Raw genomic sequence first — 22,262 nt, forward strand, 5'->3', positions numbered from 1 at the left:
ATGTGCTGGGTGCTTTGGGTGCATCACCTGCCATAATCGCTGTCAGGGGGAGGGGCTGCTGTTACAGCCTATTAACAAGAGGGGCTTAGGAGCTGAGTCACCTGGTCGCGAAGGTCTGAGGTCAGGGTGTCTGCCCAGAGTCTACGCTCTTGCCACCTTGCTGGGCTGCTTCCCAGATTGACTAAATGCTGAAGGAAGTTGTTTGGAGATGCTCTGCCAAGTGACACTAGGTCCCCAGAAGCTACAGGGCTTGGGGCTGGCTAGGGACTCCTCTGAAATGGATCCTGTCCTGGATTGAGCCTTGGATGCACAGTGTTAGGTCTTCAGGCTGCTCCACATCCATCCAGATGAGGCCCAGGCCACTAGAGGCCCAGCCACAGGGACACTGACCCCTCCTCCATTTAGGACACCAGAGCTGCCCCTGGGCTTCCAGCCAGAGTTTCCAAGCAAGACACCATCCAGGGCTTCCCAGGCCTCGGCAGAAATAGATCCTGTCCTGGACGCAGCAGTGGCTCCCACCTGCTTTGTCCCTGCCTTGTCGGCCTCTGGTGCCTGCCCTGCCCCAGCCACTCCGCTGTCTGGCCCTGGCCACACTGTACCACCCTGGGAATTGGCAGGGAGGTTGTGGTGGTCTTTGGGCTGAATGGTAGACGAGAAATCGAGGGAGGCAGGTGAAGCTGGAGTCCTGGACAGGATTCCTTCCACGCCACCTGCTGATTGAAGGCTGAGAACATGAAGACAAGGTGGGCCTTGACTTGGAGGAAATGGACAGACCCAGGTGTGCACCCCAGCTCTGTGACCTGGAGCCAGTCACTTGACCTCTCTGTGTCTCCATTCCCTTATTCAAATGGGGCCATCATACATAATTAATGGCTTTGCTGTAAGGCGCATGGAACCAAGGCACAGAGTTAGGCACATGGTAAGTGCTCAGGGACTATATCTTCTCCCCTGCCCTCCCTGGGACCTCACAGCCTAGTGGGAGAGACAGGCAGGTAAGCACGATCACACCGCAGCTCCTCACGAGGCTGCCTCCTGCCTGTGGTCGCGCATACCCAGCCCCGTTTTAGCAGCCTTGTGCGGCATTCCACACCCCGGGACTTCCTTTGCAAGCTTCTTCCTGCCCTCGCAAGATGGGGCTGGTGCCTTTGCAGCAGTAAAATGCTTGGCAGGAGCCCCCAGATCCACCCCACGCCTTTCCCTCCTTAATCCCTGGGAGGGCGCCTGCGCCCAGACCGCTCTGCATTCCTGACCTACCTCCTTCAACTGCTCTGAGGGTGGACCCAAGTTTGTCCTCCGACTCCACTGGCTCCACCCGTCCATGTCCAGCTTGCTTCCCGGGGGACTCATCAGCTGCTGGCCTTGGGTGGTTTCGGCGGCCAGGAGACTCTGAGCCCAGCGAGGGCTGCACCTGGCCTGCTGTCATTGCTCTAGAGGTGCTTGCTTTGTGACGGGTGCCCGCACCTTCCACTTCTTGGAACTTGTCTGTCGGGACAAGGCACACGTGTCGTTTGAGGCATGAAGACAAACTCCCCTGGGACTACTTTTCCGAATGAACAGAACCCAGAGTCTCAGTTCATTCTCCGTTCCAGCGAAGCGGGAGCTCCTGGTGGAGCATCAGCTTGCTTAGAGCGCGGCATCTGGGGCCAGAGGGGCCCTGCGGTCTGGTTCTGGTCCTGCCATGACCTGGCAGGGGACACTCTGGGGGCGGTGTTAATCTTGCTGGGGTGGAGCACCACTGAACTCAGAAGGGAGGACACAGTGAGGTGCGGATGAGTGTTTAGACAGGAAAGCCTGGAGAACGTAGGAGTTATAAACCAATTCGAGACGTCCTTTGAGGCTTTGCTTGTCTGGCAAAGGGGGAAGCTGGTGATTTGCACCTTGGTTTCTTGCCCTATCAGATCACTGGATCAAAGTTTCCATGCAGAAACTCTTAAATGAGAAGTCCGCCTTTTATAGAAGTTACCGAATGAAGGTAAGTTGTCTCCTTGGCCTGTTCCCATGGTCATTATCCGTATACATGCATCACTCAAAAATAAGTGCAAAACGTGGGTCTACCCCCTGGGTTCAGTCTTAGTGCTTAGAGCTTGGTCTCTGGGGACAGGTCAAGGCAGCTGTTGAGTCCCATGAGCTCTGCAGAATGCGTGAGGATCCCAGGCGTGGCCACGTCTCTCTCACTGCCGTCCCTGCTCAGCCCTAGTCTGGGCAAACAGCCTCTCTCTGGAATCGTTCAGTGGCTTCTGGCTGGTTTCCCCACTTCCTTTCTCCCTGCAGCACCGTCTCCATTGAGAGCCAGAGGAATTACACGTTAGAAATACAGTCGTGTCACCCGGTAGCGTCTCATCACAGTTGGAACGAAATCTCAAGTCTTTACCGTGGCCACCCAGACGCGGGGTGATCTGGCCGCCGGCTTGCTCTGGGTCTCGTTTCCTGCCTTTTTCCTCCTCGTTCCCTCTGCTGCAGAGACACAGGCTCCGCGACACAGCCCTTTCCCACCGCTGGCCGGGGCAGTGCTGCCCTCCAGGTTGCAGGGCTCGTCCTGCAGATACTGTGTGCCCCTCTCTGCTTCCTTCCTGTTCTTCCCTGCAGCGCTCGCCACCTCCCAGCTATGTATTGTCCATCACAGCCTGTCACCCTCATGAGACTGATAGCCTCTTGGGGACAGGGACTCTGTGTTGTGCTCTCTGCTCTGTCTTCAGGGCCTAAAGCAGTGCCTGGGGCTTAGTGGGCTCCCAGGACATTTATTGAACAAATGAATGGACTAATGAAAGAACACTCAGGGCGGGTGGGAGTGGGGTGGCCCAAGGCTCCTAAATGCCTCTTTCAGAGAGGTCAGAGCCTTCAGGTACTGTGGCCCTCTCAGGAGGAAGCATGCGGTGGCTGTCCCTTTCCAGCTTCTGTGCGAATCTCATCTTGGGCTTGGCTTCCCCCGTGTGGTGCTAAGTACCCAGGTCCCATTCAGTGCCTTGGATTTGGTGCCTTCATGACAGACACTTGGGGAGATAGTGTTTGTAAAACCTAGCTCGGGGCCTTGCCCGTGGAAGGCACTGAACGAATGTTTGATGAGCCAGTCTCTCCAGTCCGTTTCCTCTACTCTTGTCCTAGAAAGGAAAATCTAGGGATTTTCCCAGGGACATTCAGAGCCCAGCCCGCCCACCTGTTGGGCTTGTGTGTTATCCTTCTGTTGCCCAAGTCACAGCAGAGCGCACACTCACACACTCCGCGCTCCCGTGAGCACGGTATCCAGACACGCGTGGAGGGCAGCAGTGGGCCGGAGAACAGGCTCCTCCACAGTGGGGCTCCCTGTGGGTGGCAGGACCATGGCCTGGCCAGGCTGGAGTCTGTCCTTTCTCCCCTGTTGGGGGACTGATATTAGTAGGGGTCCCACCTTGCCCATCCTCTAACTTATAAAACGAGTGCAAATGAAGGCAGGCTCACGCAACTTTAAGCTTTTTAGACGGAAGTGATGGCCACCACTCTGGGTCATGGGGCCTGGGCTAGGACCGTGGGGCCATATAATTAATATTAATACTTTGTCTGTGATTCCCTAGGAGAAGGGAGTTAGACTCCATGATCTCGGTCCTGCCCACGTTCTGGGGCCAGGCCTGGAGTGCTGTCCTTGGGTTGGGTCCCCTACCACCGCCACTGTCTTCCGCAGGCTCTCCATCCCAACTGGTGTCAGAAGGTCAAGTTCATCCACCAGGTGAATCTGGTGGCCTCCTGTTCTGCCATTGAGAAGTCCTCCCTGGTGCTGACAGTATTGCCATTCACGGCCTCTGAGAAGCCCACGTAAGGAGACCCTTCTCCAGGCTGAGGCCACGGGGTGGGGGAGGTGGGTGGTGAGTGTACCTGAGGTGGGTCTGGCCTCACTTCAGCGTCGTGTGGGCGTCCCTGCAGAGAGGGGACCCACGTTTGGGTTAGTGGCATCTCCGGTGGACAGTGCAGTGTCCTGCAGAAAAGGCCGGTCCAGGGTAGCAGTTACAGTGGGGTGTGGTGGTTGGAGCACAGAGGTCTGGTTTTAGTCGTCACTCAGCCGTTGCCACCAGTGGCTCCTTTGCCCACCAATTTATATGCATAGCTCAGCATAGGAGCCGGCGCACGGTGGCGAGGCAGCCAGCGAAACGTTTTCTGAATGAAGGAATGAAAGCAAGTTACTTGTCCTCTGTGAGCCTCAGTTTCCTCATCTATAAAAGGGGGTGATGACAGCACATACCCCACTTACCTCAAGGACCACTTGAGTGAATGCTCTGCGTGTGTGTGTCCAATCATTGGTAGCATTAGTTCTCTGGAGATGGTTCCAATCTATTCCTCTACCCCAGAGAGAATTTTTTCCTTTCCTTTTAAAAAGTCAGTTATTAGTCACACAAGTATATGTTAAATGCATTGTCCACGTAAAAAAATTAAAACATTAAAAATAAGGTTGGAGTCGTGTGGGGTCCCCCTCCCCATCTCCAATCCCCATTCCCTCACCTGTTGTCGAAGCCCCCACTTGTGTTGTTTTGGTGTTATTTAGTCTGCGTGCATTTGACGGTAGGCACTTCCCCCGAGTCTCTCGGTGGCGTTCTCTGGCTGACCCAGGTGTCAGGCCTTTGGCCTTGTGGCAGTTGGGTCCCCGCAGATTGAATAGTGAGCACCAGGTGAGTCTTCTTGGGGGAAGCCAGATTTGAGGCCTAGTGTTGGGGAGCAGCCAGGTGAGACACGGGGGAGGCCGGGGGCCACTCAGGCCCTGTCTCTGTCTGTCCCTTTCTGTCCTGGTTGTTGTCCACAGGAAGATTCAATCCTGAGATGAGAAGGCTAATTTAGTCCAGCTGGTCATTCTACAGACAGGGGAAACCAGAGGCTCAGGGAGGGAAGTGAAAACTGTTTTGAGCTAGGGTTTATCTCAGGCCTCATTGTAAGCCCAGTACCTTTTTAACCAAAAAGTGTTATGTGCACATTCCCTGCCAAGCCCTGGAGCTCACTGCAGGCTGGAGGACGGGCCTCCGAGAGGGTCTGGTGCGGCCCGGATGTTTCAGTGGTGGCTTCAGTGCTCTGGGTGCAGCTGTGTGGCGGATTTTGTTTGGAGCCGGTTTGTTGGGATCCTCACTCTGCTCTGGTGGTAGTATTACCCCACGTATATGGTATGCGCTTCATTCAGCTTCTTGTTTTATTGGATCCTGATGGCAAGAGGGTTTCAGGGGTCACCTCACCAGGGCCATGAGGGCCTCTGCAGGTCCTGCTGCCTTCCTGCTCTCACCTCTTCCTCCTCCTCCTCCCCGCTCCAGCACCACTGGCCTCCTTGAGGTTCGGGCCTGCTCCTGCCCCGGGGCCTTTGTACCAGTCCTCTCTGCCCGTGTGCTCTTGCTTAAGTAACATTTTTATTATGTAAACTTTTAAATACACACAAAAATAGAGAAAATAGTATAATTCTTTAATATCACTTAGTACCTAGTCCAAATTAATATTTCCCCAAGTGTCTCAGAATATGTTCTTTTTTTCCTTTTTTTTTTTTGAGACAGGATCTCACTGTGTTGCCCTTGTTGGAGTACAGTGGCATAGTCATAGCTCACTGCAGCCTCGGACTCCTGGGCTCAAGTGAGCCTCCTGCCTCAGCCTCCCGAATAGCTGGGAATACAGGCCCATATGACCACACCTGGCTAATTTTTATGCTTTTGTGTAGAGATGGGTTTTGTTATATTGCTCAGGCTGGTCTCAAACTCGTGGCTTCAAGTGATCCTCCTGCCTCGGCTTCCCAAAGTGCTAGAATTACAGGCATAAGCCACTACAACTGGTCTCAGAATATCTTCTTATAATTATTCAGAATCAGATATGAGCAATGTTCTGGGATGGTTTTGAGCAGAGGACTGGTGAGTCTGTGTGGGCAGGAGTGGTAGTAGGGGCATTATAAAGAGGCCATTGCAATAATTTAGGCTATATAGGATAGCGGCCTAGAGTTGACCAGCCAATGGAGATGGAGGGACTGGAGATGTACTTGTATTAGGAGGATAGGTTGGAGAATGTATTTACACACATACTTTCTTGTCTGAATGTAGTATAGCACACTGGTCAGCAGGTGGCACCATTGACCGCTTGCTGATCTGTTTTTTTGGAGCTGCAAGTGGGGCCTGGTACTGCCTCTAGGTCTCAGCCTCCAAGACACAATCTTTGTGTGCCCAAGGGTCTGGCCTCCCTGTAGCCGGCCAGGTGGCTGGAGCCAGGAGTGAACCTGATGGAGGAGCTGGTGTGGAGTGAATGGGCTGACCCACGTCATTTTCCCCTATTGCCCGTCTTTTTTCCCTTCTGTCTTCACCACCTGGTTGAAGTCACCGTCATCTCCCACTCAAACTGCTTGCAGATCTTAGCAGCCTTACCATGACATCCCTCTGGCCGCCTTTCCCGCACGGCAGCCATCTCCAGATCTGATCCAGCTGGGGCACTGCGTGGAGCGGCGCCTCCTGGCCCACCCAGCCCCAGCCATGCTGGCCTTGCGCATGCTGCCCCCTCAGTCTGCAGCTTCCCCCAGCCCCTGTCGCGGCTCGTCCCACAGCCAGCTCCTCCTCGTCCTTCGGGTCTCAGCTTCCCTGCACCCTCCTCAGAGAGGCTTGCAAGAGTGAGTCTCCTTCAGTTTTCTTCTGTTGGAGACACCTGTTTATTTCCCTGGCAGCTCTTGCCATGCTTTGTCAACGTCCATCTCCCGTCTCTCCGCCCAGGTACCTGCTCGTGCTGCTTCCCTCTGGAAGGGAAGCGCCGCGAGGCAGGGTCCAGAGCTGCGCTGCTGGGAACCTTGCAGAGTAGGGGCCCGTGCGTCTTTGTTGAGTGAATGAATGAATCAGCCTGAAATAATTTCCAAAATGATATTTTATGACTGTTCTTCCAGAATATTTTTCTGCACGCATGCTTGTGGAAAGAGGTGTATCTGGTTTGACAATAAATGAAATGTATATGCATGTATATGTTCTTCTTGAAGCTTTGATTTTTAGGGGCATCCCTGTGGTTGTAGAGTGAAGGGAACATTCGAGTGGGAACAAAACTGGAGGTTGGGAAACTAGCTGGGAGGCTGATGCAGAAAGGAAGGGGGCCTGGGCCCAGCAGAGGCCCTGAGTGTGGACTCAGGGCCTGGCTGGATAACGGGCAGGGCCTCCATGCCGCCCAGGATGCTCCCAGGCTGCTGGCTTAGGCCCCCGGAGGTGGTGGAGGAGGGCTGGGTGCCCTACAGCAGGGGCCTTTGAAGGCGGGCGAGTTAGAAAGTGCTGGCAGGGCAGGATGTGTGGATGAGAGGTAGGAGAGTGGGCAAAGGCACAGGGTGCCTCGGGTTCTTGGGTCTGCGAGGGCTGCTGGGCCCTGGCCTTCCTGGCACTCCTGTCTGGGTCATCCTGGCCCTTCGGTCTAAATCCTGACCCCTGTCGGGGGGAAGTAATATTTTTTCTTCACCCATTGCAAGGATTATGGCTGAGGCTCCAATAACAGAAGATAGATTAACAAGAGAAAAGCACACACATGTATTTAATACAAGTTTTATGTGACATGAGAGCCTTCAGGACAGACAGCCCAAAGAAACATGGAAAGCTGTGTATTTTGACACTAAGTTTGATGATGCATGGATAGTCTTGCAGGAGTATGGTCGGGCGGTCGGACGTAGGGCTACAATCCAATGTTAATAAACTGGGGCAGGGACTTAACAAGCCCTGTTTGTTCAGATTCTTCTCTGTGTCCCTGTGTTCAGAGATAAGGACATTTTGTTCCTCGAGGTATAGGTCTAGCACCTATGGGATGAAGTTTTATGACCTGCTTCGGGGGGGATGGCAAGGGGGAGGCGAGAGTGGCATCTTGTTTCTGCTGTTGTCTCAAATGCCAAGGTGCCATATTTTGGGGTAGCATGTCCTGAACCCCATAAACTGATCGTTTGCTAGCTGTGTGGCCTTGGGCGAGCTCCTTCACTTCCCCTTCTGGTGTCTCTATCCCTGCACAGGGCCGATGCCAGTCTCCAGGGCTGTGTGAGGGGTCCAAGTGACCCAGGAGACAGCCTCCACACGGGGACCAGCGCATAGCAAGGGCGTGGCACCCAGATGCTCTCTTCCCTTTCCCCTGCCCTTGGAGCCCCCCTTTTTCTTGATGTGTGTCATGGGTGGGAGGACACCTGTCCTGGGATAGTTGACGTGAAAGTCCAGTTCAGATGCCCTTGGCATGAGGCCAGATGCCTTACTAATGTCAGGAGTTGCTCCTGCCTCGGGGCTGTTTCCACCCGAGAGTGGGAGCCTCTCCCATGAGCTGCCGCTTTGCTGGTGGCCTTGCCCCCAGCTCCTGCCACCCACCTGCTCAGTCTCGGAGGCCCCCTGAGGCTGCTGCAACCAAGCTCTGCAGCCCTCACCTCTTTGCCACTGTAGGTTGACAGTGCTGAATCTAAGAAAAGGGATTCTTTGCTTTGATTACTGCGCAGACAAGAACTTCCTGGGTGAGTGAGTAATCTCCATGTCGCCCAGAGCTGCTGGCCTGGCAGGGCTGGGGTGAGGACTGCTGGGGGCGTGGGCACCACTAGGGCTGGGAAGAAGGCCCTGTGGCACTGGCCTCTGTCTGGCCTCTTCTCCTGCTGCTCTCAGCCTTGCTCGTAGGCCCAGCATGCTGATGCAGGCTCTGCACGGGATAGGGGTGGAGGAGAGGGCAGAACAATGGAGCCCAGGGACACTCCCACCTGGCAAGCCTGGCTGGGGCTGAGGCCTGACCCTGGAGGAAGGGTCCCGGTGGGGGCCTGGGTCGCTGATGCCCATTTCCTCACCTCAGTGACTGGTGGTTACAACCCCATCATCCACCTCTGGAACCCCTCTGTCTCAAAAAAGCCTGTGTGGATGATGAAGGGACATCAGACCTCAGTGACACATGTCATCGTGAACAACAGGAACAGCAGCATACTCATCAGCGTCTCCAGGGACAAGGTGCTATCTCACGGAGCCCCCATCCCCCATGAGTTCTGTCATCCTAGGCGGGACACTGGCACTGGGAATGTGAGCTGGTTCAGCCAGCCCAGGGGAGCGATGCTGGGAGGAACAATGTCACCTCCCGGCCCATGGTCCTGGGCAAAGGCCTAGAGGGAGGAGCTCTGGGAGGAATGAAGGAGAAGACGGCCCTGGGTCCAAGCAGTCCTCCAGAGCTGGGTTCCTGCACAGCCCAGCCTGGCTGCTCACTCTGTGCCCTGGGCAAGTCCCTTCCCTTTCCTGAGCCTCAGTCTCCTCACCCACAGAATGGGCTGTTGAGTGGTTTAGAGGGGACCCGGCAGTACAACAGAGCGTAGTGTCTGGAGTGTAGTAGTACGATACGCATGAGCCAGCCCCTGCCCATCTCGCTGTCAGTGGCGCCGGTGGCCTCCCCCTGCCTGGCTGGCAGGGCTGCCTCGCCTTGCTCAGACGCACGGGCCCATCCCTGCCCCTCTGCAGCTAAGGGTTCAGGATGCCACCCATCTGCTGGGCTATCCAGGATACCAGGCCAGCAGCTACGGGTGACCTCTCTCAGGGGACAAGTTGTGTTTTCTTGGACTCAGTAGGTAGAGAAGGCAGCCCCGGGTCCTGAGCAGTCCTCCAGAACTGGGCCCTCAGGGTCACCCAGGCCATCCTCCCCGATACCTCCTTACATACTACTGTCTGGAATTTTCCCAGCCGTGGGAGCTGGCATCATCACCTCCGACCCAGGATCTCAGGTTGGAGGGGTGGGGACAGGGATGGGATGCTGAAATTGTCACAGCCATGGCAGAGGCTGCCTCTAAGAAGTGAGGGCCTGGGGGGGTCCTCTGGGGAAAGCTCCTCTGAACAGGGGGCTACTCTGGGGACAGACAGGCATTTGGCAACTATGTTGGTGGCCACTCTTGGACTGTGTCCCAAGCTGGGTTTACTTGAGCGAGGCTGGAGTGGGAGCACAGGAGGGCCTGGCTGCACGTGCTGCCTTGGCCTCCATGCTCAGCCATGGAGTCGGCGACTGCAGTGGACGGAGGCTTGAGGGAATCCTGGGGGGCAGGGCCGTCCCTCGTCTCATCCCGCGCCATGCACCTGGGTCGTGTGAGCGTAAGAACAGCCTCTCTGTGGGAGGGTGCGATGGTGGCAGTGCTCAGGACATGCCCTATCCCCGAGCACCCACCCTTGGCCTCTTGCCTGCCTCCCACCCCCCCAGAACATCCGTGTGTGGGACATGGACGACCAAATATGCCTCCAGTCTCTCTGCGGGAAGCGGTTTGCCCTGGGAAACTGCCCGATCACCAGCGCCTACTTCCACAAGGACGACACCCTCATCTGCAGCACCTATTCAGTGAGCACTGCCCCGGGAGGGCCAGGGTCTGACCTCCCCAGGGAACCCAGGGGTGGTCACGTCACGTCCGTCCTGAGATTGTTGAAGCTGCTAGATTGTGGCCTGGCCCGTGAGACTCCACGTCTTGGGATTTCCCAAAAGACTGTTTCTAGGTCCCTGGCTGTCATCCTCTCTGTCGCTCCTGCTCTCTGTGCCTTTCCTCGCCTGTACATCCCCTGGACTCTCCCTCCAGAAGCCCACCCTGACCCCCAGGCTGGGCTAGAGATTTCCTCCACGCTCCCTCGGCCCCATGCCTTCCTTTGGTCATGGCCCTCACAGCTCTGTCCTGTCCTGCTATGTGACTGTCTTTCCTGCCAAGTCAGGAACTCCAGGAAGGCAGGGGCCACGTCTGAGCGGCCTCTCTGGAGGAGAGAGCCTGGAGGAACCTGGCAGGAAGGCCGTCTGTGAGTTAGGACTTGGCTGGTGCCCACGAGAGGTCTGCCCTGACCCTGGAGAACACGGGAGATGGGTAGCGAGTGCGAGCTGCTGCCTGTGGGGTGGAGGTGATGGGGGCCAGGGGACCGCGAGGCTGACGAATACCAGTGGACAGAGAGGTTCTGCCTAGAAAGGGGAAGAGGGTGCTGCTTGCGGTTGAGCCCCACTGAGGCCTCGTGCCGGCCGCCTGTTGACCAGGCATCCCTGGCAGGGGACATGCATGCCATCCTTGTGCACTTGACTGGCTTTTCCCCAGATTGAATGTTTCTTGAGAAGGAGGCATGTGGGTTCCTTCATCTCTTTGCTGAGTAGCAGGCAGGCCGTCAACATTTATTGAATTAAATAGACTTTTAAAGTTTGTTTCAGATTATTGAATGTTACTGACCCCCTGCCCTTTGTTGGGAGCTGAGAATATCTTAATAAGACACTGTCCCATCTCTCAAGGAACCTACAAGGTAGAAGAAAAACATATAATTTAGGTAGAAAGTGCTATGTGTTATGGTAGTTTTTATTTTATTTTATTTTTTTATTTCAGCATATTATTTCAGCATACAAATGTTTAGGTTACGTATGTTGCCTTCGCTCCCCTTCCCCACCAGAGTCAGAGCTTCCAGCGTGCCCATCCCCCATGTGGTGCACATCACACTCATTATGTATGTATATACCCATCCCCTCTTCCCCCCTCCCATCTGCCCGATGCCAGGTAAATGTTATTTCTATATGTGCATTTAGGTGTTGATCGGTGAAACCAATTTGCTGGTGAGTACATGTGGTGCTTATTTTTCCGTTCTTGGGATACTTCACTTAGTAGAATGGGTTCCAGCTCTATCCAGGAAAATACAAGAGGTGCTATATCATCATTGTTTCTTATAGCTGAATAGTACTCCATGGTATACATATACCACCTTTTATTAATCCATTCATGTATTGATGGGCACTTGGGTTGTTTCCACACCTTTGGAATTGTGTTGCTATAAACATTTGAGTGCAGATGTATTTTTTTTTTTGAGACAGAGTCTTGCTTTGTTGCCCAGGCTAGACTGAGTGCCGTGGTGTCAGCCTAGCTCACAGCAACCTCAAACTCCTGGGCTCAAACGATCCTACTGCCTCAGCCTCCCAAGTAGCTGGGACTACAGGCATGCGCCACCATGCCCGGCCAATTTTTTCTATATATATTAATTGGCCAATTAATTTCTTTCTATTTATAGTAGAGACGGGGTCTCGCTCTTGCTCAGGCTGGTTTTGAATTCCGGACCTCGAGCAATCCACCTGTCTCAGCCTCCCAGAGTGCTTACATTACAGGCATGAGCCACCGCGCCCGGCCCAGATGTCTTTTTTATACAATATCTTTTGTTCTTTTGGGTAGATGCCCAGTAATGGGATTGCTGGATCAAATGGTAGATCTACTTGTATCTCTTTAAGGTATCTCCATATTGCTTTCCCCAGGCACTAGTTTGCAGTCCCACCAATAGTGTCTGAGTGTTCCTATCTCTCTGCATCCATGCCAACATTTATTTTTTTGGGACTTTTTGATGAAGGCCATTCTCGCTCATTGTAGTTTTGATTTGCATTTCCCTGATGATTAGAGATGTTGAGCATTTTTTCATATGTTTGTTGGCCATTATTCTGTTTTCTTTTGAAAAGTCTCTGTTTATGTCCTTTGCCCACTTTTGATAGGTTGTTTGCTTTTTTCTTGCTGATTTTCCTGAGTTCTAAATAGATTCTAGTTCTCAGCTCTTTATCAGATGTGTAGCTTGCAAAAAGTTTCTCCCATTCTGTAGGTTGTCTGTTTGCTCTCGTGATAGTTTCTTTGGCTGTGCAGAAGCTTTTTGATTTGATCAGGTCCCATTAATTTATTTTTGTTGTTGCTGTGATTGCCTTTGGGATCTTCTTTATAAATTCTTTGCCTAGGCCAATGTCTAGAAGAGTATTTCCAACGTTTTCCTCTAGAATTCTAATAGTTTCTCGCACCTTAGGTTTAAGTCTGTTACCCAGTGTGAGTTGATTTTTGTGAGAGGTGAAAGGAGTGGATCCTGTTTCAGTCTTCTACATGTGGCTATCCAGTTTTCCCAGCACCATTTATTGAATAAGGATTCTTTTCCCCAGTGTATGTTTTTGTCTGCTTTGTCAAAGGTTAGATGGCTATATGAGGATGGTTTTATATCTGGGTTCTCTGTTCTGTTCCACTGGTCAATGTCCCTGTTCTTGTGCCAATACCAAGCTGTTTTAATGACTATAGCCTTGTAGTATAGTTTGAAGTCTGGTAAATTGATACCTCCCATTTTGTTTTTATTACCTAGGATTACTTTTGCTATATGGGGTCTTCTCTGGTTCCATAAAAAGCGCAAAATTATTTTTTCTATATCTGTGAAAGATGATGTTTGTATTTTAATAGGGATTGCATTGACTCTGTAGATCACTTTTTAGTGATAGTCATTTTAACAATGTTGTAGTACAGACATTTTAACAATGTTGATTCTGCCAACCCACGAGCATGGTATGGTTTTCCACCTGTTTATGTCCTCTGTTATTTCCTTCCTCTATGGTAGAGTTTTGTGCTAAGTGCTTCACAGAGCACAGAGGAATCCTTAGCCCAGCCCAAGGCAAGGGGTAGTTAGGGAAGGCTTCCTGGAGGGAACACCTGATTGAGACTTTGGCTTCTCAGAAGGTATAAAGCAAGAGGGACCTTGGACTTGGCCTTTGGAATTCTAGGAATACGAGGGTTTGGAAGGCCAATCCCAGGGAGTGGGGGCAGGGGACCAGCCCCAGGAGCCTTGCTGGGCTTAGACCTGTGCACCATCAGGATGTCTTGATGTCTTGGTTTATTGGAAGTTCCTCCTTGGGACCCAGTCAGTGAGGGCAGAGTCTCCTGACTGCCCAGCTGTCTGTCCCTTTCTTCACCTACAGATTGGGATCCTAAAAGGATACTTGGAGGCCCAGGGGCCTATGAAAGCAGGGAAGATCACAACTCATGGCTCGTCCCTGTGCGCTGTCCTCTACAGCAGGATCTTTAAGGAGGTGAGTGGCCCAGGGCTTGCCTCCGAGACAGGCAGGAGCACCGGGTAGTGTGGCATAGGACCTGCACCTCCGTGGGCTTGGGTGTCTGCAGTCAGCTCCTGTGGCATGTTGGGAACTCTTATGGCTTTGGTGGTGGTGCTGGCGACAGCGGGGTATAGACCAAAAGCAGCTCTGCAGGCAGGTCTGTGTGAAATCAGATCCAAGCTCTACCAATCGGTCACTGGATTGTCTGAGCCTCCTTGCTCCTGGCTGAGTGCCTTAGGTCAGTTCTGGATAGGAGCCTTCTTTATGCAGAGTGTGAGATGAGACACTAGTTATGGGGTGCGCTCTGAGGTTCCCGAGTGGGTGCTGTTCTTGAGCACCACTCTGCAGGGAAGCCGTAGCTTGGCTTTGTTCACTGAGGGGAGGGAGGGAGGCCCGGCAGTAATAGCACCCTGGTCTTGAGTAGAGATCTCTGGGTTGGGCAGGGCAGCTGGGCACATGGAATTGTTTCTAGGGTGTGGGAACAGAAAGGGCTGGCAGGGCCTGTGCTCACTACTATTTGGACCTCTTGTCTTGCCTGGGCTCTGGGCAGGGCAGGCCGCACCTGCTGCAGACAAGGCTGGAGTCATCTCTGGGCTTCTCTCCCCTCCTGGCTGCTGGCACCAGCATCTCTGACTGCATTAGGGCTCTTCAATGCCTTTCAACAGGTTTTTTTTGTTGTTTGTTTATTTGGGTTTTCTGTGTTTTTTTTTTTGTTGGTTTTTTTTTAATTTCCCAGCTTTTCTGTTCTCACTAGGAGGGTTGGTCTGAAATAGACTTACCTGCTTCTGTTGTGTTATAACATTTGTAATGGCAGCAAAATGTTTCATTGAGTGCCATTACTGTCCTTTACTCTTCACATTTCCTTACTTAGGGGTAGTTTATTTCCTGGCTTTTTGTTTGGTTTGGTTTTGCTCGGTCATAATTAATGGTGCTTTAGTAAATGTCTTTTCTGAGTTAACAACTATTTTCTTTGGATGGATTTCTGAGTTAATGGGACTTCATCAAATTGTTTTCTTCTAAAAGAGCAGTGCCGTGTGCACTGCCCCATGATAGGGAAAGGCCTGTTTTCAAGAGTGCCTTGTTCTGCCACAAGGCCCTAAAAGTCGGTTTTCTCCATGCATGGAGGGCTCCGTGCGTGGAGGGGAGGGGCTGTGGCTCTTGGGAGTAGAGGCCCCGGCCCCTCCAGCAGCCCCCAGCTTCGTGCTCCCCACAGGTGGTAACTGGCTCCCTGCAAGGCTCAGTGAATGTGTGGGAGATCGTGACGGGCACGAAGCTGATGGAGTTCTCTGTGTCCGGTGCCCAGAGCGTGGAGCTGACCGCCATGGCCCTGGACGAATCACAGCGGTGCCTGCTCACAGGTTTGCGGGACGGCACGATGAAGATGTGGAACTATAACATCGGTGAATGCCTTTTGGTCTTTCCCAACCCAGACCAGCTGGAGGTCAGTCTGGCTTGGCAGCTGGAGCCAGGGAGGGCCTCTCTGAGACACAGAGCCCAGCTCCCGTGGCCCCAGGATGCACTGTTTTCTATGCCTCCCTGAAAGGCTGTGTAGCATAGTCAGGCTGCCTGCTCCAAACCTCCCTGAGCCTATGTGTCCTCATGCATGAAATGAACAGGTAACAGTGCCAGCCTTAGCTAGGTTTCCACAGGTATTAGCTACTCTTGCTTTTTAAATTTGTTAGCACTTCTCATCCCACATATTGGAGCTTTGGACTGCATTTCCAACAGTGAGGTCAGGTGATTCTGAGCCATGCGTGCTCACCCCTGTTTGAGAAATGCCTGGTAGGATTCTAGGGACAGTCCATGGGTGTGGCATAGTGCAAAGCCAGCACTCCCACTTTGGGACTTGAGCCCACTATCTTAGCCCCTATGACACAGTCCTTTAACCAACTGAGAAAGAGTACTTGGCCAAGAAGTGAGGGGTTTGAGTATTGTTTCAGATCCTATCACTCGGTGGTTATTTGACCTTAGCCAGGTCACTTGTCTGTTTCCCAGGTATCCTCTCTATAAAATGGACATGGATACCTACCCTGCCTGCCTCCCCTAAGGCTGTGAAATGAGATAATGGGATGTGGGAGCACTCTAGAAAATACAGCGTGGTATCGACTCTATGGAATGCTCTTCATCTTTGAGACATTTGACTTCTTGCTTGGTATCTTTAGGATGACATTTAGGGCCCAGAGCCATTTTCTCTGAGAAGTTTTAGAGTTCTGTTTTCTTTCAACAGATTAGTGGGATTGTCCATATGAATGAAGTGTTCTACGTAACAGGGTGGAGTAAGAGAATCACCTGTTTCATGTGAGTAGAAGCATGCGTGGTGAGCAGATAAGGGTAGCTGAACGTTCTCTTTCCAGGTGTGTTCCTCCATTCCTGGCTTACCTGGTGGTTGGAACACCAAGCAGGAAACTAGTGGTGGGTAATGACTGTTGCTTCATCTGCTCATCCATTCATTCATCCATCATTCATTGGGGCTAATATATTCTTGACTTTTTGCTAGGTGCTGGGGATGGGTATAAACAAGAATGATGGAGTCTCCATCGTCCTGGAGCATGTATTTCATCAGGGGAATGTCTTACTCTGTTTGGGCTACTGTAACAGAATACTATAGTGGTATTCTGGGTGGCTTATAAACAACAGAAATTTATTTCTCACAGTTCTGGAGACTGGGAAGTCCAAGATCAAGGGTGCTGGCAGATGTGGTGTCTGGTGAGGGCTCTCTTCTTGGCTTATAGACAGCTGTCTTCTTGCTGTAACCTTACATAGTGAAAGGGGTGAGAGATCTCTCTGGGGTGTCTTCTTCTTCTTCCTTTTTTTTTTTTTTTTTTTTTTTGAGACAGAGTCTCGCTTTGTTGCCCAGGCTAGAGTGAGTGCCGTGGCATCAGCCTAGCTCACAGCAACCTCAAACTCCTGGGCTCAAGCAATCCTACTGCCTCAGCCTCCCGAGTAGCTGGGACTACAGGCATGCGACCATGCCTGGCTAATTTTTTCTATATATATTAGTTGGCCAATTAATTTCTTTCTATTTGTAGTAGAGACGGGGTCTTGCTCTTGCTCTTGCTCAGGCTGGTTTTGAACTCCTGACCTTGAGCAATCCACCTGCCTCGGCCTCCCAGAATGCTAGGATTATAGGCGTGAACTACCGCGCCCAGCCAACAATTTGGTCTTTATTTAAAAAAATTTTTTTTGAGACAGGGTCTGGGTCTGTTGCCCCAGCTAGAGTACAGTGGCATCATCATAGCTCACTGCAACCTTTAACTCTTGGACTCAAGTGATACTCCTGCTTCAGCCTCCCAAGTAGCTGGGACTACAGGCACATACCATAACACCCAGCTAAATTTCTAGTTTTAGTAAAGACAGAGTCTCACTCTTGCTCAGGCTGGTCTTGAACTTCTGACCTCAAGCAATCCTCCTACCTTATCTCTAAAAGTGCTAGGATTTGCATTTTACTATAAGCAGTCAGGAGAAGCCAGGCCACTCCTTCAATATGTAGCTTAGAAATTTCCTCAGCCAGATTTCTAATTTCTTCTTTCACAAGTTCTACCTCCCATGAAACACTAGACCACAAACATAATTCAGCCAAGTTCTTTGCCACTTTTTAATAAGGATGGGCCTTTCTTCCAGTTTCCAGTAACATGTGCTTCATTTTCATCCAAGACTTCACCAGAATGGTCTTTACCATCCATATTTCTACCAACATTCTACTCAGGATCATTTAGGAATTCTCTAAGAAGATTGAGGCTTTCTCCGCAGCTCTCTTATTTTCTTTCTGGGCCCTCACAGGAATCACTCTCAGTGGTTTGTGTGTGGCAATGTGGCCTTTCTTGGACATGCACCTCAAAACTGCTCTTGCTTCTGCTTGTCACCCAGTTCTAAAGCTGCTTGCACATTTTTAGGTATTCATTATGACAGCACCCTACTTCTGGTACCAATTTCTGTCTTAGTGCACTCAGGCTGTTGTAACAGAATACCGTGGAGTAGGTGGCTTATAACAGAGATTTATTTCTTACCGTTCAGGGGACTGGGAAGTCCTAGATGAAAGCACTGGCAAATTTGGGTCTGGTGAGGGCCTGCTTCCTGGTTCATAGATGACCATCTTTCTCACTGTACCCCTCCATGGCCGAAAAAACAAGGGATCTCTCTGGGGCCCCTTTTTATACGGGCACCAGTCCCGTTTGTGAGAGCTTTGCCCTCCTAATCTCATCGCCTCCCAAAGTCCCCACCCCCATCACCCTCACATTGAGGATTAGGTCTTAACATATGAATTTTGGGGGAACACAAATGCTCAATCTATATCTAGGAGGCAGCCACCAATCAAATAATTTCATTTATAATTATAAAGTATATTGAATGCTATGAACAACAGTAGAGGTTTCTGGGAGTGGGTAGAAACCTGATTTCTTCTTGGGGGCACAGTCAGAAAAGGCTCAGCTAAGGGTGTTGCGGGTGGAGTATGATCCGAAGGGTGAACAGGAGAGGTCTCGGTGAAGTCCTTGGGATAGGATGTGCGTTCCAGACAGAGGGAACAGCACGTGCAAGGTTTCTTCCCTTTTAGGGGACCTTCCCCCTTCTGTGAGCCTTAATCCTTACCTAGGTATCTGAGGGTGAATTAAGATTCATTATCCATAAGGTTAGTTTATGTAAAGCACCTAGGATGGGGTCTTTATAGTTGGCACGTAGTAAGTGTTCAGTAAATGAGGCCAATGGCTTCAACCCAGCTCTGACAGCGGAGATTATCCTTCTCTGGGTGGGCTTCCAGAACCCTAAAGGCCTCAGTGTTCTCCCAGTAGAGCATGAAAGGCAGAGCTCCCAGCTCTCCTGCCTCTGGCCGTGTGCACGACAGGTTCCACAAGACCCGGCCGGTGCTCTTGTGCTACCACTGGCAGACCTTCCACACAGAGGACATCCTGAGCATGGCCAAGTACCGGAACCAGTTCCTCGGGACCTCCTCTTACAATGGGGACATCCTCTTCTGGAACACCAGCATCTTCAAGCCCATCTTCAACTTCAACGCCTCTGAGGGCCCCTTGCCCCTGCAGCCCAAGAGGGTATGGTCAGCAGGTGCACTCTCCTCTCAGCTGTGGGCCAGAATCCTGTAGGGTGTGGAGGACAGGGAGCACCCTGGAAGTAAAAGGGGCAGTGGTGACTTGTTCTGGAAGGGGTTGGGAACTAGGCAGGTAGGTTTCCCTAATTTTCCTCATTGGATAGATGAGAAAACAGACACAGAGAGGTTAAGCACCTTGCCTAAGGTCACACAGCCAACGAGGGGTAGATCTAAACTCAGGCAGTCTGGCTCCAGGGCTGATGGTGCTAGTCCTGTCCTTGTTAGTATTACGGGTTACTCATTCCTTGAAGGTGGCTCACATCTTACCTGGTGCTGTTACACATTACTGCTCTGGGCCCACCAGGCTCCTAGTAGGGGCTTAGGAAGCCCGTACAGTCTCTGAATTGCCATATTTTAGCAGATTAAAGCTGGAAGGGACCTTAGGGGTCACCTCATCCAGTGGTTTTCCAAAGGTGTTGGGGAGAGATGCTTGGAAGTTATTGTATCGGTGAGGGGGCTCTGGTAGGTGGGGCTTCCCCAGAAGAGCTCAGCTTTTTATCCATTTTATACTTCAGAGCTTCCTTTGAGGTTAAAAACAACCTCAAAAAGATTTAGGAACCACTGTCCATCTTATAGATGGGGAGATTGAGTTCCTCCTGGGAGCAGTGTCCTGCCTGCGGGCACTCAGGGCATTTACAGTTGGCCCAGGGTGGAGTCATAAGCTCTGGTCCGATGCCTTTAAGGGTGCCAGGTTTCTGGGAACAAGGCCTGGGGAGCTGGGAGGGCCCCACAGTATCAGCATAGGGCCGGATTTCCCTCCACGACATGGCGATGTCCTACGAGCTGCTCTCTTCCTGGCACAGGTGAAAGACGTGGACAGCTGCTCCGCGCCCAGCATACCCTGTGCGGAGCCGGAGAAGTGGGCATACAAGTCCCACAGGAGGTTCTCTGTGGCCAGTGCCAACCCGAGGCGGAGCCTGACGTCGTCCGTCCCAGTGATAGGACTCGAGAGAGACATGGAGCCAGACAGGCTTGTGCTGCAGCAGGTGGGAGCCAGAGCCCAAGCAGGAGGTGACCTCCCTCTCCAGCCGCCTACGTTCCTTCGTTGTGCGTTTGTTTTCTTGTGCAGAGGCACTTTTTCCATAGTGTCTGTCAGTCCAAGCCTTGCGGGCCCAGGCAGGGCACCTCCCTGTTTTAGTCCCACCGCATCTAACCCACTCTGCTGCCTCAAGCCTGGGCATGGCCCATTCCCAGAGCGTGGCGATACCAGGCCCCAAAGTCTGAAAGCTTAGAGGCAGGACCCAAAGGGAACGTAACCCTAAAAGTCTAAAATTGGATGTTAGATCCTGGGCCCCATTCTCAGTCCCCAAGCTCATATCTCCTGGCCCCAGCCCAGATGCAGACGGGAGCCATAGAGGCCTCACCTTGGAGACTAGGCTGTGAAGGTCTGAGGCCCAGATGTTGGCAAACCACTTTCCTCCTCCTCTGGGCCCCATTTCTGCCGCAGGATTAACTCTTCCTTGAATGACTGACAGTTCTGTTTTGGGGGAGCAGGGAGAAGAGCAGGAGGAACCACTCTCCCTGCTTGCAGGGGGTGGGTAGGCTTTAGGCTTGCAGCAGTGAGAACGAGGGCAGGAGGCTCCCGTGGCAGCAGAGGAGCCAGTCAGATTGTTTCCCCAGCCGACGTCTGATCCCCTTCCTGAGCCAAGGCTTGAGTGAGCAACACCGCCCCACCCAAGCACACAGTTGCCAGGCATAGCGCAGTGTAGACCTAGATCTAGCACTACCTGCCAGGACATAATTCTGCCGTTAAGATGTGTGCCCTTTACCATACAGCACTCATGCCACCTTTGAAGTGTCAGGGTCACACCCCTGCTCTCAAATCTTTTAGAGCAACGGGTACATAGGCCCCTCTGTCCTCAGTTTTAACCAGGTAGTCTCTTCCAGGACAAAGGAAGGATCTTTCCCAAAGGCAGACGCAAGCCTCTGTCTCAGAGAGCAGAATTGCTGGGAACTTAAGGTGGAGATTTCCCAGCCTCAGAGTGGCTTACAACTCAGGGCGCACCAGACACCTGCTGTGCTCCCCACAGGGCAGCTGCTTGTTTGCCATCTGCCTCTGGTATCCAGTCCCCACGGGGAAGGGAAAGAGCCTGATGGTGACCCGGGAGGCCCATTTTTCTTTCCAGAAACGTGCCAGCGCTGATGTTTTCAAGTGGTCAAGCAAGCGCCGTAGCAGACAGTCATCAACGCACGAGGCTGAAGTGAGAAAAGAGGAGCTCCAGAAGAATATGCTGCTGCGGTCCAGAGCTTCAGTGGAGAAGGTTGGCCATGCCCTGCCAGGGAGTCGGGCGTGAGCCAGGCAGCCGGCAGTCAGATGGGGCTGGGGGCCTAGGCGATGGGGTGCTTAGGGGGTGAGCAGTGTGACCCTCATGCTTGGGAGTGCTGGGCTGGGAGGTAGGAGAAGTGGCATTTCTAGAATCCACTGTTAGAATGCCCTCCTGTTACCGGGGACGGTGTTTTGTATGACATTCAAGTTGGGGGATTGGTTCACCTCCGTTCTCTGTTCCTCCCGTGCCTTACACTTCCTGACCCTGGACACCCCTTGCGGTAATAGTTACTCCCCCTCCTGCAAATACATATCATAGTTGGGGTAGGGTGTGGCAGGCCTGCCCCATCGCCCAGCTTCAGGGACCAGGGACTCGAGAGCCAGCAGCGGTGCCCCCAGAGTGGGTCCTGCAGTGCTGGGCGGAGAGCGGGGAGTGGCTGCACCTTCTCTTCTGTGAATGTTCTTCCTTCCCTTTTAAAAAGTACCTTAAAAAACTTTTAAAAGCAATAATGCTAATGCATTTAAAAGAAAGAATAGAAGTATGTGTAAAGAAAAAATAAAGGTCCCCTGTGTGTTGCTCATCCCACCCCATGCCACTCACAACTCACAGTCACTGCTAACAGATTGGTTTGAGCCTTTGTACATTTTTTAGACCAGTGACATAAAATGATAGCTGTGTCTTACCATTTGAGTTTTTTTTTTTTTTGAGACAGAGTCTCACTTTGTTGTCCAGGCTAGAGTGAGTGCCGTGGCGTCAGCCTAGCTCACAGCAACCTCAAACTCCTGGGCTTGAGTGATCCTTCTGCCTCAGCCTCCCGAGTAGCTGGGACTACAGGCATGCGCCACCATGCCCGGCTAATTTTTTTTTTTTTATATATATATCAGTTGGCCAATTAATTTCTTTCTATTTATAGTAGAGACGGGGTCTCGCTCTTGCTCAGGCTGGTTTTGAACTCCTGACCTTGAGCAATCCGCCCGCCTCGGCCTCCCAAGAGCTAGGATTACAGGCGTGAGCCACAGCGCCCGGCCTACCATTTGAGTTTTTATTTAAGTATATATCATGGATATGCCTTCATGTCAGTAATTTAGAGTCATCTTAGTCTTTTGTTATCT

At 52.1% G+C, this 22,262-nt stretch overlaps 1 protein-coding gene across 1 annotated transcript in view; it reads left to right on the plus strand.

Moving 5' to 3' along the window:
- Nucleotides 1-22,262, plus strand: part of EFCAB8 (EF-hand calcium binding domain 8) — a 59,916-nt gene that overhangs the window by 19,610 nt on the left and 18,044 nt on the right. Inside the window, exons 9-19 of the mRNA XM_012754930.2 lie at nt 1,899-1,972; nt 3,656-3,786; nt 8,361-8,428; nt 8,755-8,906; nt 10,132-10,266; nt 13,648-13,758; nt 14,996-15,223; nt 16,010-16,080; nt 18,623-18,827; nt 19,687-19,869; nt 21,010-21,144. Of these exons, the coding sequence (XP_012610384.2) occupies nt 1,899-1,972; nt 3,656-3,786; nt 8,361-8,428; nt 8,755-8,906; nt 10,132-10,266; nt 13,648-13,758; nt 14,996-15,223; nt 16,010-16,080; nt 18,623-18,827; nt 19,687-19,869; nt 21,010-21,144 (1,493 nt within the window). The remainder of the gene's footprint in view (nt 1-1,898; nt 1,973-3,655; nt 3,787-8,360; nt 8,429-8,754; nt 8,907-10,131; nt 10,267-13,647; nt 13,759-14,995; nt 15,224-16,009; nt 16,081-18,622; nt 18,828-19,686; nt 19,870-21,009; nt 21,145-22,262) is intronic.

This window comes from Microcebus murinus, chromosome 16 (assembly GCF_040939455.1).
Source record: "Microcebus murinus isolate Inina chromosome 16, M.murinus_Inina_mat1.0, whole genome shotgun sequence".
Lineage (NCBI taxonomy): Eukaryota > Metazoa > Chordata > Mammalia > Primates > Cheirogaleidae > Microcebus > Microcebus murinus.